This window comes from Lemur catta, chromosome 2, assembly GCF_020740605.2.
Source record: "Lemur catta isolate mLemCat1 chromosome 2, mLemCat1.pri, whole genome shotgun sequence".
NCBI classification, from domain to species: Eukaryota; Metazoa; Chordata; class Mammalia; order Primates; family Lemuridae; genus Lemur; species Lemur catta.
In genome coordinates, this window is record NC_059129.1 from 5,644,043 (window position 1) to 5,658,276 (window position 14,234).

The 14,234-nt window shown below is 41.8% G+C and overlaps 1 protein-coding gene across 12 annotated transcripts in view; it reads left to right on the plus strand.

Moving 5' to 3' along the window:
* Positions 1-14,234, plus strand: part of RBFOX1 (RNA binding fox-1 homolog 1) — a 165,325-nt gene that overhangs the window by 79,598 nt on the left and 71,493 nt on the right. For 8 of the 12 annotated variants that reach the window (XM_045542548.1, XM_045542547.1, XM_045542545.1 and 5 more), the window contains one exon: positions 14,065-14,145. The exons of the other annotated variants lie outside the window; for them this stretch is intronic. In XM_045542548.1, coding sequence (XP_045398504.1) covers positions 14,065-14,145 — 81 coding nt within the window. The remainder of the gene's footprint in view (positions 1-14,064; positions 14,146-14,234) is intronic. 12 annotated transcript variants of the gene reach the window in all.

Below are 14,234 nucleotides of genomic sequence, written 5' to 3' on the forward strand. Positions count from 1 at the left end.
CATTGTGATTTTTTGACTCCAGAAGGGAAAAGCATAAACAGCTGTGCCAGGAGTCCTCTAGACCATCCTCGGGCTCAATGATTGACTAAAGGGACTTACCAGACTCACGAAAGCTGTGATGCTCACGGTTAGGGTGCATTACAGCAAAAGCATACAGATGAAAAATCAGCAAAGGGAAAAACACATGAGGTGACGTCTAGGAGAAACCAGGCAAAAGCTTCCTCTCCCAGTGGAGTTACAGAAATGTGCTTAATTTTCCCCAAAATGGTGTGTGACAACACACGAAGTGTTATCAACCAGCAAAGCCCCCCCTGAACCTTGGTGTCCGGTGTTTTTATTGCGGGTCCATCACATAGGCATGCTGTGCCCGCGTGACTCACCTCAACTGTCAAACCTTAGCCCCCTGGGAAAATCAGGCATTTACCGTAAATCACATTGTTACCATAGGCTATCTGATCAGACTGGTAAGGTACGGTCCAAGGCCTCACGCATACAGAAGCAGTCTTATCAGGCTGAGAATATTCTAAGGGCTCAGAACTCCATCTCCCAGGACTTGGCCAAAGGCCCGTACTAAAGATAAGCCTCTTTGAAAATGTGCAGGGTTTGAGGCACCCCAGGCTTGCTGAGTTAACCGTTTCCTGCACAACTGTAAAAATAAAAATTAAAAAAAAAAAAATGAAGATTGCAAGCTCAGAATATATAGTAGCAGTGATAATGATGGTAGTGGTGAGGATGATGATGATATAAGACAAGGGATACCTTTGTGTTGCTTGATTCTGGGGAAAAAAGACCCAGCTAAATTTAGTTGTGAAAGAGAAAGGAATGTATGGCTTGCTAACTTTATAGCAGGAGTCAGCAGACGTCTTCAGTATAGGACCAGGTAATAAATGTTTTCAACTTTGAAATCCGTATGGTCTCTGTTGGAACTGCTCAATTCCACCATTGTAGTGCAAAAGTAGCCATGGACGATAGGCAAATAAATGGCCATGACTATGTTCTCAAAACTGTAAGGACATGGAAGTTTAAATTTCTGTTAATTTCCATGTGTCACAAAATAATTGTTATCTTTTTTCCCCCCCCCAACCATGTAAAACTGTGAAAGTTATTCTTAGTTGATAGGCTGTACAAAAACATTGGCCCTACTTTTGGACTCTGTGAGCCAGGCTCAGCAGATTTAATAAACACAAAGCTACCAGTTTAAGTTCTGAGGATTTTTGTTTTGTTTTGCTCTGATTTTTTTAAAATGCACATTTGTAGCAGGTATGTACTGCATGAACCTATAACCTTAGCTGGATGTCACTCGGTCATATGAGGTTCATCAGGCAAGGGCCAAAGAGAGAGACCGTGAGTAAACTAACACTTGCTTCCACTAAGTCATCCTCCAATGTAGAGTTGTGGTATTGAAGACCAGATACTGTGCTAAGTGCCAAGAGAGCAGAGACACACTCAGGCCTTCCCTCCAGAAGTCAACAGGGTAGTGGAGGATGCAAAGCAAACTCAGTGTGTAATAAATGGCGATTCCTGCCGGAGAACAAAACAATAACAGCCCATTCTGCCTTAGGAGTCAAAGCGTGGTATAAATTGGATCTTCACGGATAAGTAAGAATTCACCTGGCAAGAAAGTGGGGGGAGGTCATTGTAGGTGTTGAGTACGTAGGAGGAGATTGGGAGAATCCCAAGACATTTCCCAACCTTTATCTTTAGAATCCATTGAAGAATGTTAAAAAAAAAAAAAAAATACAGGTGCTTGATCTTCACCTGCTACCTACTGGTGGGAACTTCTGAGCCAAATTAAAGTTTTTGGTCTCCCCACCAAGGGCTGAGAAATATTGATCTGTTGATATCATAGGATACCTTTTAGAGAAAAGTTGCAAAAGACCTGAACATTTTCTATAAAGGAATCTGGATTCTGGAATTTATCTTTGAGCGATTGAAAGCTTTGTTAAAAATAACAAAAAATAAAAATAAATAAGCAAAAATGTCTGATGGTGAGCTAGCACCTGTATCTACATTCACAACAACTAACACCATAAGGTCTTTTGCTATATATGTGGGTTAACCCCGGATGGCTGGAAGAATTAGGACCATATCCTCATCTGCTCAACGATGCTTGAGATTGGGTTCTTGTTTACTAAACTAGTGCCCAACACGAAGATGATTGTGAAATTTGTTTTCTGGTTTTATCTAAATCTTTTCCTGGAAAAGTAAATTACCAGAGATTCAAACCTCAGGTGATTTGATTTCTTTTAATGTTTTCTGACTTGTGTTACCCTTCCATTCTAAACCATTATAGTGAAAGATTTTGGCTTCCTTCTTTTAATGTTCTTTTCAAAACTTACAGTTCACCGTTATTCCCCCAATCAATTAAGTTGGTATGAAAATAGAGACAAACTGGCCAAATAGCATTAATACCCATTCTGTTAATTATTTGTAGATATTCACTCTCTGAATATAAAACAAAGCCGTTCTGTCGTCTTTTGAAAATGTGGTGTTGAAGAACCAACTCCTCAAATGGCAAAATCCTACTTAGAGTAACTACGCTGATGACAGCTAATGCATTTCTAGAAGTTCTATGGAACAGTTACAACCCATTACAGTCGAAATATTGGTTTATGAAAAATTAATAAAGCCAGCAGAAAATGGAATTCAGCATCTGCATTAGCTATTTACACCAAAAGAACCAGCCAGAATTAATTATGCCGTACGCTACATTCTAATGAGTTTTTCATTAAACTGTATACCATTATGGAAACTAAACAAGGATTATTCAAAGAATAATGCCAATGGCTGTTATTTTGTTGAGAGATTAAATTAGTTAATGGGTGATACATTTAAATCTGACGCAAAGGTTAATCGATGCACATTCATCATTGTATTAAACACAGTATCGCTGGAAAACACGAACACCCCAATATCACTGATATTTCATCTGAAGAAAAAAACAAACCTATTTGTATGTTTCTAGTGTGTGTTTGATGCACACACGGTCTTGTAAAGATTGAAACCCTCTATATTAGTTCTCTGTCGTTTTGGGAAATAATTTTCACCAGCTGAAATATTCTATTTGCTTTTAGGCCAGAGCACGGGGGAGGTGGAGTGTTTGTGCGTGTGTTAGTGCACGCATTGTGGGAGGCATATGTAAAGAACTTCATCCGATTACTCTCTGAGAGATTCAAAGGTGAAGTATGTTTTCTACTCTCGCGAAAACAGAGTGGTCAAGATTTTAAACCTCATCTGGGAAGGCTTAGTAAGACAGTTCCACACGTATACATTCCACACGTATACCCAGTCTCTCCTAAGATAGAGTTCTGTAATAGTATGGGAAATATAAAAGAGGTGACAATAACCGTAGGGGGAAGCCTCTCTGGATGGCTTTTTAGGCTCCTATAGCATCTTAGAGGCTCTTATTCTAGAGAGGATGAGAAAGAGAGTGAAGGAGGCCTTCTGGGTTCTTTGCAGGGACTTGTAAACTCCACTGATTTCAGCTTAAGCACAAGTTCTAATTTTTTTTTCCCTCAGCAGAGATTGCAAACTAAAATGTCTTTAGGAGCAGGCTGTGAGATAAATAAGTGAAAGTGGCAAGTTGGAAAGGATGTATCTCAAATACAGCAGGTAACGACGTCTCACCATGGTCCAGGGTGGCTCTGCCGGGCAGGAACACTGGCCGGAACTGTGGGGCTCAGTCCTGAGAAGATAGACTTGTCTGAGTACATCAAGCCTCCCACATTTAAGTGTCTATAATTAATTCCCAATCTTTTTTTTTTTTTTTTCTTGAGACAGAGTCTCACTCTGTTGCCCCGGCTATAGTGAGTGCCGTGGCGTCAGCCTAGCTCACAGCAACCTCAGACTCCTGGGCTCAAGCGATCCTCCTGCCTCAGCCTCCCGAGTGGCTGGGACTACAGGCATGTGCCACCATGCCCGGCTAATTTTTCTATATATATTTTTAGCTGTCCGTATAATCTCTTTCTATGTTTGGTAGAGACGAGGTCTCGCTCTTGCTCAGGCTGGTCTCGAACTCCTGAGCTCAAACGATCCGCCCGCCTCGGCCTCCCAGAGTGCTAGGATTACAGGCGTGAGCCACCGCGCCCGGCCTAATTCCCAATCTTAAAATATTTGCTGGTAATTCTATTGTGTTTAGCATCATGTTAGTGGCCAAACAAAACACTTCGATAGCTATCAATTTGTTACCCCTTTTTTAAAAGAACAAGGGAACAAAAGAAGTCCTAAAAGTGTCATGGTTTGAGATATGCAATAATAATTAGGAATATTTCCATTACTGCCATGATTACTGAGATCACAATCACAAATTGATTATCTACTATTTGCCAAACCATTTCAGGTAGTAGTTCTAATCCTCACTCTAATACTCGATAAAGTAGATATTTTTGTCCCTATTTTAAAATGTAAGACATGAGGCTCAGAGATGTTCAATGTCTTCAGGTCATATATGGTGATAAAAAAACAAAGGAAAAAAAAAAAAGACGTTCAGTGATTTGCCCAAGGTCAACTAACTTACAGTCAGCAAGGCCAGAAAACAAAACTAAGTTTAAAAGTTGCCAAAGCTTTTGCTTTTTCAGCTGCGCTATAGAATCTCAAGACTTCACTATTTGTCCTCTGTGTTTCCTTCCTTTCAATCTTGCAAGTAGGATTTTTTTTTTCTTTTGGATTTTTTTTTTTTTTCTCTTCTATAGAAGGTACCTTCTGCCCAGAGGCTTCCTTGGTTGGTTTTAAAACCCTTTTGCAGATTCTTAAACATGATCAGGAGGTTCTAACTAAAATCTGTATCTTGGAAGAGCCAGGTGTTCCAGCTAGAAAAGGCAGCTTCAGAATTCTTAGATGCAGCTTAGTTGAAATGGGTATAGTGGATGTTGATCATTCCCCATGTTGGAGAGTGTGTTTAATCAACTCAGGACCAAGTTTCACCATTGTTAAGCAGATGTAGCTTTCAGAGTCTGAGCTTTGGAGTCAGACAAAGCTGGCTCATATTTTTTTTTCCTCTCTGCACCTTAGTTTCCTTTTGGGTTTGATAAGGGAAAAAAAATTATATCTCATGGAGAGCATGCCTGATACAGTACCTGAAACCCAGTGCCACCTTCATGAGCACTCTCATTGACATTCACTGTCCTTGAGGCTGCTTACGTAGACCCTGGCAGTTCACAGTTGTCAACAGCACCTGTGTTCCCTAGAAGCTTACTAGAAATGCAAAATCTTAGGCTCAACCCCGGACCTGCTAGATAAAAATCTGCATTTAAGAGTCTGCAGGTGACTCAGAGCATGGAGTTTTAGAAACAAGGCCCCAGTATACCCCTTATCTATATGTTGACATTCATGACCTTGAAAGACAAACACATTAGGAGATAAAACTTATTTCCATTGTTTTTGTTGTGGCTGAATTGCTAGAGCTCTACGAATACTCTGTGGAACAATTTTTCTTATTGTTTTGAACAACAATGAATTCAAAAGAAATTCTGATCAAATATTTTTTAGAAACACCTCTTCAAAAATTTTTGGTTGTTTTTAGCCAAACAGAAATGAAATTAATTTTTGGATAAGTGTTGATAAAATTATACCCTCCAAAATATTTAGTGCCAGCTCCCTGGAGAAGAGCTCATGGTGTGCTAAAAGACAATTCCTATTAGTATTGTTCCAAACAGTGAGGGGACATTAGAGCATTGGTCAGCAAACTTTGTGAAGAGCCAGATAGCAAATATTTTAGCCTTTGCAGGCCATAAGGTCTCTATTGCAACTCATCAACTCTGTCACTGTAGCAGAAAAGGAGCCATACACAACACATAAATGAATGTGTTCCAATAAAACTTTATTTATACATACTGAAAGTTGAGTTTCATATAATTTTCACTGGTCACCAAATGTTATTCTTCTATTGATTTTTTCCAACCATTTAAAAATGTAAAAACCATTCTTTGTTCACAGGCCACATAAAAATAGGGGGTGAGCAGGATTTCACCAAAAGGCTGTAGTTTGCCAACACCTGATGTAGAAGATTATTCTAAAAACCATGGGTCCAGGAATGTAGTTGGTATGATTTGCACTCAGCACCACAAGATCTATGTGACCTTGGGCAAGATCCTAAAGTTCTCTGTGTCTCACTACCCTCATCTATTACATGGGTATAATAATGGCATGTCTTATAGGGCTGTTAGGAGTAGGTGACAATCCAAGTTAGGGTTGCGAGGATTGCCTAGTAGTTCTCAGGTCTTCAGTAAAAAATTTCAGAATTGTTACGTTTATCATCATCTTGAGTTAATTAAATTTTTTCTGTCAAAGCCACTATTAGCCTAAATTTTGGAGGCAGGAGAATAAATGAAAAATTCAAGTGAGTCATTACAATTTTTACATAATAAATAATCAGGGAGAAAGTTGTACAGAAATTCTTTGTACTAATCTTCTTCAGATTTCTGTAAAATCTGAAATCATGTCAAAACAAAAGGCGAAAAGAGGGGGGAAAAAAACCCCAAAGGGATGATATATTTCTTTTGGAATATCATGGAAACCAAAACTTACAAAAATAAACTGGAGTGAGGGATTACTTGCACTATAGACAGATTTGCTTCAGGGCTCCTTTAAATATGGAAATCCCTGGGTACAATTAAAACATGATTTGATTTATAAGAACTAAACGTACATACAACTTTTTTTTTTTATAACATCTATGCCTAAATGGAAATATCTGTGTACTTAAAACTCTACGATAACATTTCAGAGAAGCTCATCTTTCTGGCTGGCATAAAAGCATTAGGGATTAACCGCGAAAATATTCTTACATGGATTACCTCAGTGCTAGTCTGATGTTCAAAAATGCATAACTGCAAAAGAACTCTCAGGCCATTGGGGCTCTGGATACATTTTGGATAGATTTGTCAATTGGAAGCAGCAGCCTCCACTGGCAGGGGCCTCATGGCAGCCTCCCAGGCTTCTGAATCCAGCAGAAGTTTGAGGTTTGAGGGACAGTTCATCGGGGACCCTCATGCCTAATGCCTGTACCATCCTCAAGGCAGGGTTTGTTATGAGATGGGTGTACTAGTTTGCTAGGGCTGCCTTAACAAAGTACTGCAGACTAGGTATCTTAAACAATAGAAACCTATTTCTCACAATTCTAGAGTCTAGAAGTCCTAGATCAGGGTATAAGCAGGGGTGGTTTCTTCTGAGTCCTCTCTCCTTGGCTTGGCCATGTTTTCTCTGCGTCTTCACGTGATCTCACATCTGAGACTGTCTGTGTCCTGATCTCCTCTTCCTATGAGGACACCAGTCATATTGTGTTAGAACCCACCCATAGGACCTCATTTAAATACCTTCTCTCCAAATAAAGTCACCTTCTGAAGTACTGGGAGCATCAGGACTTCAACACATGGATTTTCAATTCAGCCCAGAACAGTAGGGCAGGAATACTTGTCTTCTAGTCGGGGGACCAAGAGTGACCTCTCCAGGAATATGGAATTGGTGATGTTGTGTTCCATCTTTACCAGTGTGCCTCCGGAGAATTCAAGAGAGTAGCTCAGGCTAGAAGTGAGTTACTATTTTTGTTCAAAATGCCGCAAAGCAAAGACAAAATCTGTCAGGGAACAAAACAGCAAAGACAACAAATAAATAGATTTTACCCTTTTGCCTGCAGAATTGCTTTTCTCCTAAATATGTGGAGACAGCCTTGGGCCTGGGTTTCTCAAAGTGCACAACCGTGGAACAACAGGATGTTCCGGTTGCTGATTAGAAATGTAAACTTCTGAACAGCAGAATCAGATTCTTTAGGGGTGGAGCCTGGAAGGTTCACTGTTGCACCTTCTCTTAAGGTGATTGTTAAACTCTCACAATGGTTTGAAGACTTCCAACTTAAGGGTGGGCAGAAATTCATAGCCTTGAGATTGGGGTAACTGACTCTTCAGCATTTCTCAAAGCGTGGATCCCTTCAGGACACGGGAACCTGTTGGAAATGCAGATTCTAAACTCCTCTCCAGACCTACTGAGTCAGAGACACCGGGGGTGGGGTCCAGGAGCCTGCATTGAACAAGTCCTCCAGGAAAGTCTGCAGATGCAGGTGATTTGTGGAAACAACAGGGGATTGAGAACCCCGGGTCATTGCCAGCCTATTTCTTAAAGTACTCGTCCAACAAGATAGGAGTGTGTGGGTTTCTGTTCCAGCAAAGTGTCTATTTCTTACCAATTCATAGTTCTTTCAGTCATGACCATCTTCCTACTTTTAATCTATTTTTTAAAAAAAGATTTAAAAATTATTCTACAATAATGGAAGTAGCAAGGAGTCATTGGTAAAGTGCGCAATGGTTTAGGATCCCAAATGGCTTGTTTTTGCTCTGGCATTTGTCTCTGGTTGATAATAAGACTTTTAGAAAAAGCCATGGTTGTTCTGTTCCTCTTTTCTTTCCACCTGTGAGGAAGGACAAGTACTGTCAGACCTGTCTTATTAAGAGGCCACAGATGTAGTACAAATACTCTTTGGTAAATATTCAATAAAACTTTTTTTCTTTTCTATATAAGGTCAAAATGTTATTTCTAGCATTGATTACTATGACTACTGATCTTTTTTAAGTTAGGACAGCAATCTATAGCAGAAGTAAGGAATATTTTTTTTTGCCAAAGCCATAAATATTATATCTAATAAAAATTATTCTAAAATAGCTGTTTAATTTTATTCATCTCAGTGAGCCATGTAACTAATCATGGACGGTAGATATTCAGATTCATTCCTTCGTTGCTTTTTTTGGCTGTATTTGTTCCTGAGCATATTAATATTAGAAAAGACAGCATTGTATCCTTTTGAAAAGCACAAGGAGTTCAGGAAATGTGCCCCTGAGCCCAGCACAGTCCGTGGCATGTGGTAGATGCCAGCAAATAGCTGCTGGATGAGGGATGGTATCAGAGCCCCTTTTCCTAGCTGAGAGCTAGAGAGACGGACTGAGTTCTGCAAACGGCCTCTTGCGCTCACTCAGCCACTGGCCTGTAGAGTTTTCCTGTCGGCCCCCTTACCAGCTGTCAGCTCCTTTCCTGGGTGAAGTAACGACAGGAAAGCCAGACCCCAGCAGAGAGCTCCGTTTTCATGTGACTCAGGGCCAGCACACAGTAGAGGTGTCCGGGGGTACAGACAGCACATGCCATACACAGAACTTTCCCAAACAGGTGCCCCAGAATCTCCATTGCATCTTAGATACTTTTTCAAGTATTGTTGTTGTTCTTTGTGTCTTTGTTTATTTTTTGCATTTTCATAGAGTTCGGAGCATCCTTTCTCAAATTTCCTAGCCCGTTGTAATCTTGGGACTGATGAAGCAAATCGGCCACTCCCAGTTGCCAGGCAGTTGAAATGTTCCTTTGACTTTTTTTTTTTTTTTTGAATCCAGAAATTCTGTAGGAGAGAGCTTAGTTCTTCACCAGTATGCCATCTGATTCTAAAACAGAAAGGGCATAAATTGCTAAGTAGTCTTTTTTTCTTCCTTCCTGTCCTCTGTTCTAATTTTCTTTCTTGAAAGGGTAACTCAGCTGCCTGTCAGAAACCCTTTCACTTCTCTCTTCTGTTGCTTCCTGCCTCTTAGCCCGGGTTCCTGGAACCATGGGGATAGGAAGATGAGGAAGACATGACTCCCAGCTTCTTGGAATCAGCAGCTTCAATGGGGGAAGACCTTGATTAGATAGATTATTGCAACATAATCTAGAAAAGCAGAGGAAGGAAGCTGACTGGTTGGGTGGAAACAAATAGACCCAGGTTCTAGGAGGAGGAGAAACCAGAACTGAGTCCAGAAAGGAGTTGTTTAGGGTGAGGGGAAAGGGCCTCCTGGGAGAAGAAGTGGCCGGTGCAAAGGCATGGAGGTGTGAACCTGCACCATTGTTCGTTTGAGTCCAATTTCCTCAGGGTTGGCAGCGGAGTAGAACAGTTAGACACTTCCTCCTTCCTGTCTGTGATAGGGGATATCCCTTCTAGCTTCTCCCTGTGCCTTCAGGGGCCAGAAATGATACCCTACCCTGCGGGGAGTCTCCAGGTGAGGCAGAAAGGGTTTTGCTGCCCCATCTAAGACACTGATCCAGGCTTCCTCTTTCCCGGCTAGAGGATTCCAAATCCTGCTTGAGAGTGGCTTTGTGGACATCTTGCCAGAGTGCGGCATGTGGGTGATTGTTGCACTGTAAGCAAGTGAGTCTGACAGGCTTTGGAAAGAGGCTTTGATTATTTCGAGATTGAGGTCTGCCGCATGGTGCCCGGTCCCTGCCAGTTGCTGATAAAGTCATCAGCAGTCCAGGAAATGGATCACTCGGCTGCCCAGGTTTCATGTTAAAGTGGATGAGTCAACCTTAAAAAAACCAGGAAAGAGGAGACAACAGAGTGACTATCTTAGAGGAAGCTTGTAAATATATTTGAACTTTTGGCATGTACTTTTCCAGCTGGAAACAGAAGGCATCCTCAAGATGGGTTGGTTGGAAATTCAAGCAGTATTTTTAGCAAAGAAAATAGAAAGGGAGAGTTCTTTAAAGATGTATTATAATTCAATACTATTCATTAATCCCTCCAAGGACCAGGTATTTTGCCAGGTACTGAGGATAAAAAGATGAGTATGGTTTGGCTCTGCCCCAGGGGCCCTGTGTAGCTAAGAAGACCAATATGTAAATAGAAAATTGTAATACAGCATGACAAAGGATCTACCAGGGAGATTTTTTTTTAAATGTATGATAGGAGCATACAAGACAGACTAATTAATTCAATCCTGGGGACTTGCAGGAGAGGAGGTCACTTTCAAACTATACAGAAGGGAGACAAGGGAAGCAACTTTTTTTAAGTTGAACCACATAAAATTGCCAGTATTTAACCCTATTTGACATAAAAATGTCCATTTCATATGGTTTAATCTAACACTAAGAGCAGGAATGGTAGGGAGGTTTCATCCCCTTCACCTACTCTAACAAATGATAACAATTGCTTAGTAGCTGGGTTGAGAATGATTCTGAGGATTCCAGGCCAATAAGAAAGGATCATATTGAAATTGATTAATAATGTCTATACCCTGGCTAGGGATTGGGTAGAGACTGGTGTCAATTGAACCTAGTTGCCATCCTTAAATTCTGAGGAGTTTAATAAGCAAAGACACAGAAGTCTAAGAAGTGCAGGATGTCACCATGGTTACAGATGATAGATAGCTCATGGTAGTTTGAGGTGGGTGGTCTATGTGGAGGTTTGGGGGAAAATAGAAGACCCAATTCAGGGGACTCATTGAAAAGCTGTGTTGATGCCGCATTGGGAAGTGCTTTGACTGACCTTGCCAGTACTCTTCATACTGCTGTATTTACCCTATTATCTATTTGACTCACTTTTTAGAAGAAACACCCATTACCCGTCCATGCCCCCGAAAAGCGTAGAGGTTACAGTGTTCTATGCTTTTGTTGAATTCAAAGCTTCCTTTTATAAAAAGGTCACAAAGTACTAAGGGAATGTACATTAAGTACTTTACAAATTAAATTGGAGGATGTTTTTAGGGAAAATAAAAACCAAGTCCTGTGAAGGCAGAGATTTTGTTTTTTACAGAGGTCAAAATCATTGCATAAAGATTTTTTTCTTTTTTGTTTTGCTATAAGAGAGCATCCAAATGAGTTACTTCAGTTTCTTAGGATCCACAGCATAAGAAAAATTAGGGAAGCTTCATTATGCCCTGCCAGGGTTTAGCTTTCTAGACGGAATCTGTGTTGTGTCCCAGTGGGATTCTATAAATTGCATTGAAGATATTGAAAATTGGCTCAAGGGTTTTAACCGTATAATACTGAAATGTCCTTCTGGATGTGTTTTTGCTACAGTTAGATATTTTTTCCCTTTGAAACCTGAGTACCCCAAGAAACTTCAGATCTTATTTCAAACATGTTTTTTAGCCAGGGGTGGGCAGAAGAGAACAGTTGGAGGGCTTTCTCAAAATCCACCTGCCGGGGTCCCACCCTAGAAGATGCTGACTTGGTAGTTCTCTGCATATTTTGTAGGATTTCTAGCAATGAGCAAATTTCTCTCTAAGATTTCTAGCAATGAGCAAAATCATACAGATCACCTCTGCAGAGTCACACGAGTACTTATTGATAAAGAATACTCATTGCGGGGGGTACTGCGTATCTTTTCCAGGGAGTAGCTTGCCCCCTATTGGTTGATTTTAGATCCCAGCCTCTGTCCTCTGGGGTTTGGTTTGTTTGCTGTTAATCTCCATTACTTTGCCAGTTACCTGCTAAAACTGGAAATACCTACTGAGGAGAAATTAGACCACGTGAAGGCTCATCTTCCATGTTGTGATAAGCTGTTTTTAAGTGAAGAAGGAAAAGAGCTATCAGTTTAGCAAAGGTTGATCCTGGCTGAGGCCCATCTAGACTCTTAATGTGTTTACTACCAAGAGAAGGTCCGTTAATTTCACCCTCGTGTCTGGGGATATTTTGGGGGTCAGGGGTGGCCCTCCTCCAGCTATGAGCTTGGGATGCTAGAGCAAATGTGAGAAGGACCAGGGAACGTTTCTTCAGGTAGAACATCTGTCTGTGAATGACTCTTCCTTGTGGAAGATTAGAGTCATCAGACCTCATGATAGGGGAAGGATGAGATGGGTTAGGAATTTTAATAGAATCTTTGTTTCACTTGGACATAAAGTACTAATCTAGAAAAGCACAGGGAACAGAGGGTGGAAGAGGAATTTGGGGAAGGCTTTTCAGACCTTCCCACGTGATCCATCTGTCTGGCTCGGTACCTGACGGTGGATTGCAGGTCGGGAGGGGACCCCTGTAGAATTGTGTCTGTAGAATTGTGTCACTTTGTAATCCCTCTATTTGCTGGAACCCCACTCACTTTTGAAGTTTTAACCACACTTTAGTTGATCTTGGGGAAGATACAAAAGGATGGTAGAATCATGCCCTAGGACAAGTCTCCAGGGATGTAGGAAAGATTTCTATTCCTGTTCTTGGGGGTGCACTTGCAAGGTAGGCTTCTTTTCATGGGTGATTGCTTTCCAGTGGTGGCGATGACAGGGAAATGACCTTTCCCAGCCAGGGAAGTGACCAGAAACTGCAGGAAGGCATTTCCATCACTGGTAATGGGCTTAAAACTCCTCCAAAATCTCTCTAGTCCTTTTCAAAGCCTTTGAGTTTGAATCTTGCAACAGCAGGAGGGTAGAATTGATACCCTGAAGGTTCCTGATCCTGGTAGTCCCTGGAGTGGGTGGTGGTTCAAAATATGTCACAGATTGAGGAGGGATCTCAAGACTCCACCGTTACTTGCCACTGTAAAATTCCACATTGGAAGGATGAGCCCAGTGCCCTCTGCTTTAGATCCGGAGGAAGCGAGTCATCGCTGCCAGGCAGCCGTGGTCTGCAGGGCTCGTTAAGCAACCTCTGCAGCTGGAAGGCAGAGAGCTTTGGAGAAGAAACCAGAAGTGCAGAAGCCAAAGGCTGTCTGAGCCAGCTTGGGTCCAGGGTGGCAAAAGTTGCATTTATCTCTTCCCTGCCTTCTGTTCTTCCTCTGGAGAACTCATTCGGAAAGACTAAAGTACAGGGGAGGAAAAGTTTTCTCTAAACCTGTCAATACATATGCTCACCATCAAGTGGTTATTACGTGCCAGCCCCTGCCTTGGGGACATCTCCAGCCATACGATTCACAACCCTTTTTGGAGGTAGGTATATTTACCCCTGTCTTCCAGATGAGAATGCTGAGGCACAGAGAGGTACAGCGACTTCCCAAGATCACACAGCAAAGTGGCGTTTGAGTCAGGCATACTATCTAGTTCTCTCTGACGTTCCCCAAGTTCCCTTTTCAGCGTGCCATGCTGCTTCCATTCCTGATCTGAATCTGGGCCCTGGGGCAGCCAGCCTCTGCTACTCAACCCCATGTGAAAAATCATGACATGTGTTTGGTGGGCCGGGGGGTGGGCTTGCCCTGATTCCCTCGGCTAAGGCAGGGGGCTTCCTCGGGTGTCCCCGTCGTGCGCTCTGGGATGTGGCTGTGTTTTCATTTCTCTGCCTTTCTTGTTCGCGTGATCGCTCAGGTGTAGTGTGCCTGTTCCCAAACCAGATACCGTCTCTCTCTCTCTTTCGTAGGCACGGTCCTGTTGTGCCAGGCAAACCAGGAGGGATCCTCCATGTACAGTGCCCCCAGTTCACTTGTATATACTTCCGCAAGTAAGCCCACTGTCGTGGCTCTCTTTTTGTTTTGTGACATAAACCCGAGTCCAGTCACCTTCCCTGCCATGTAAGTTCTCTTCCCCTCC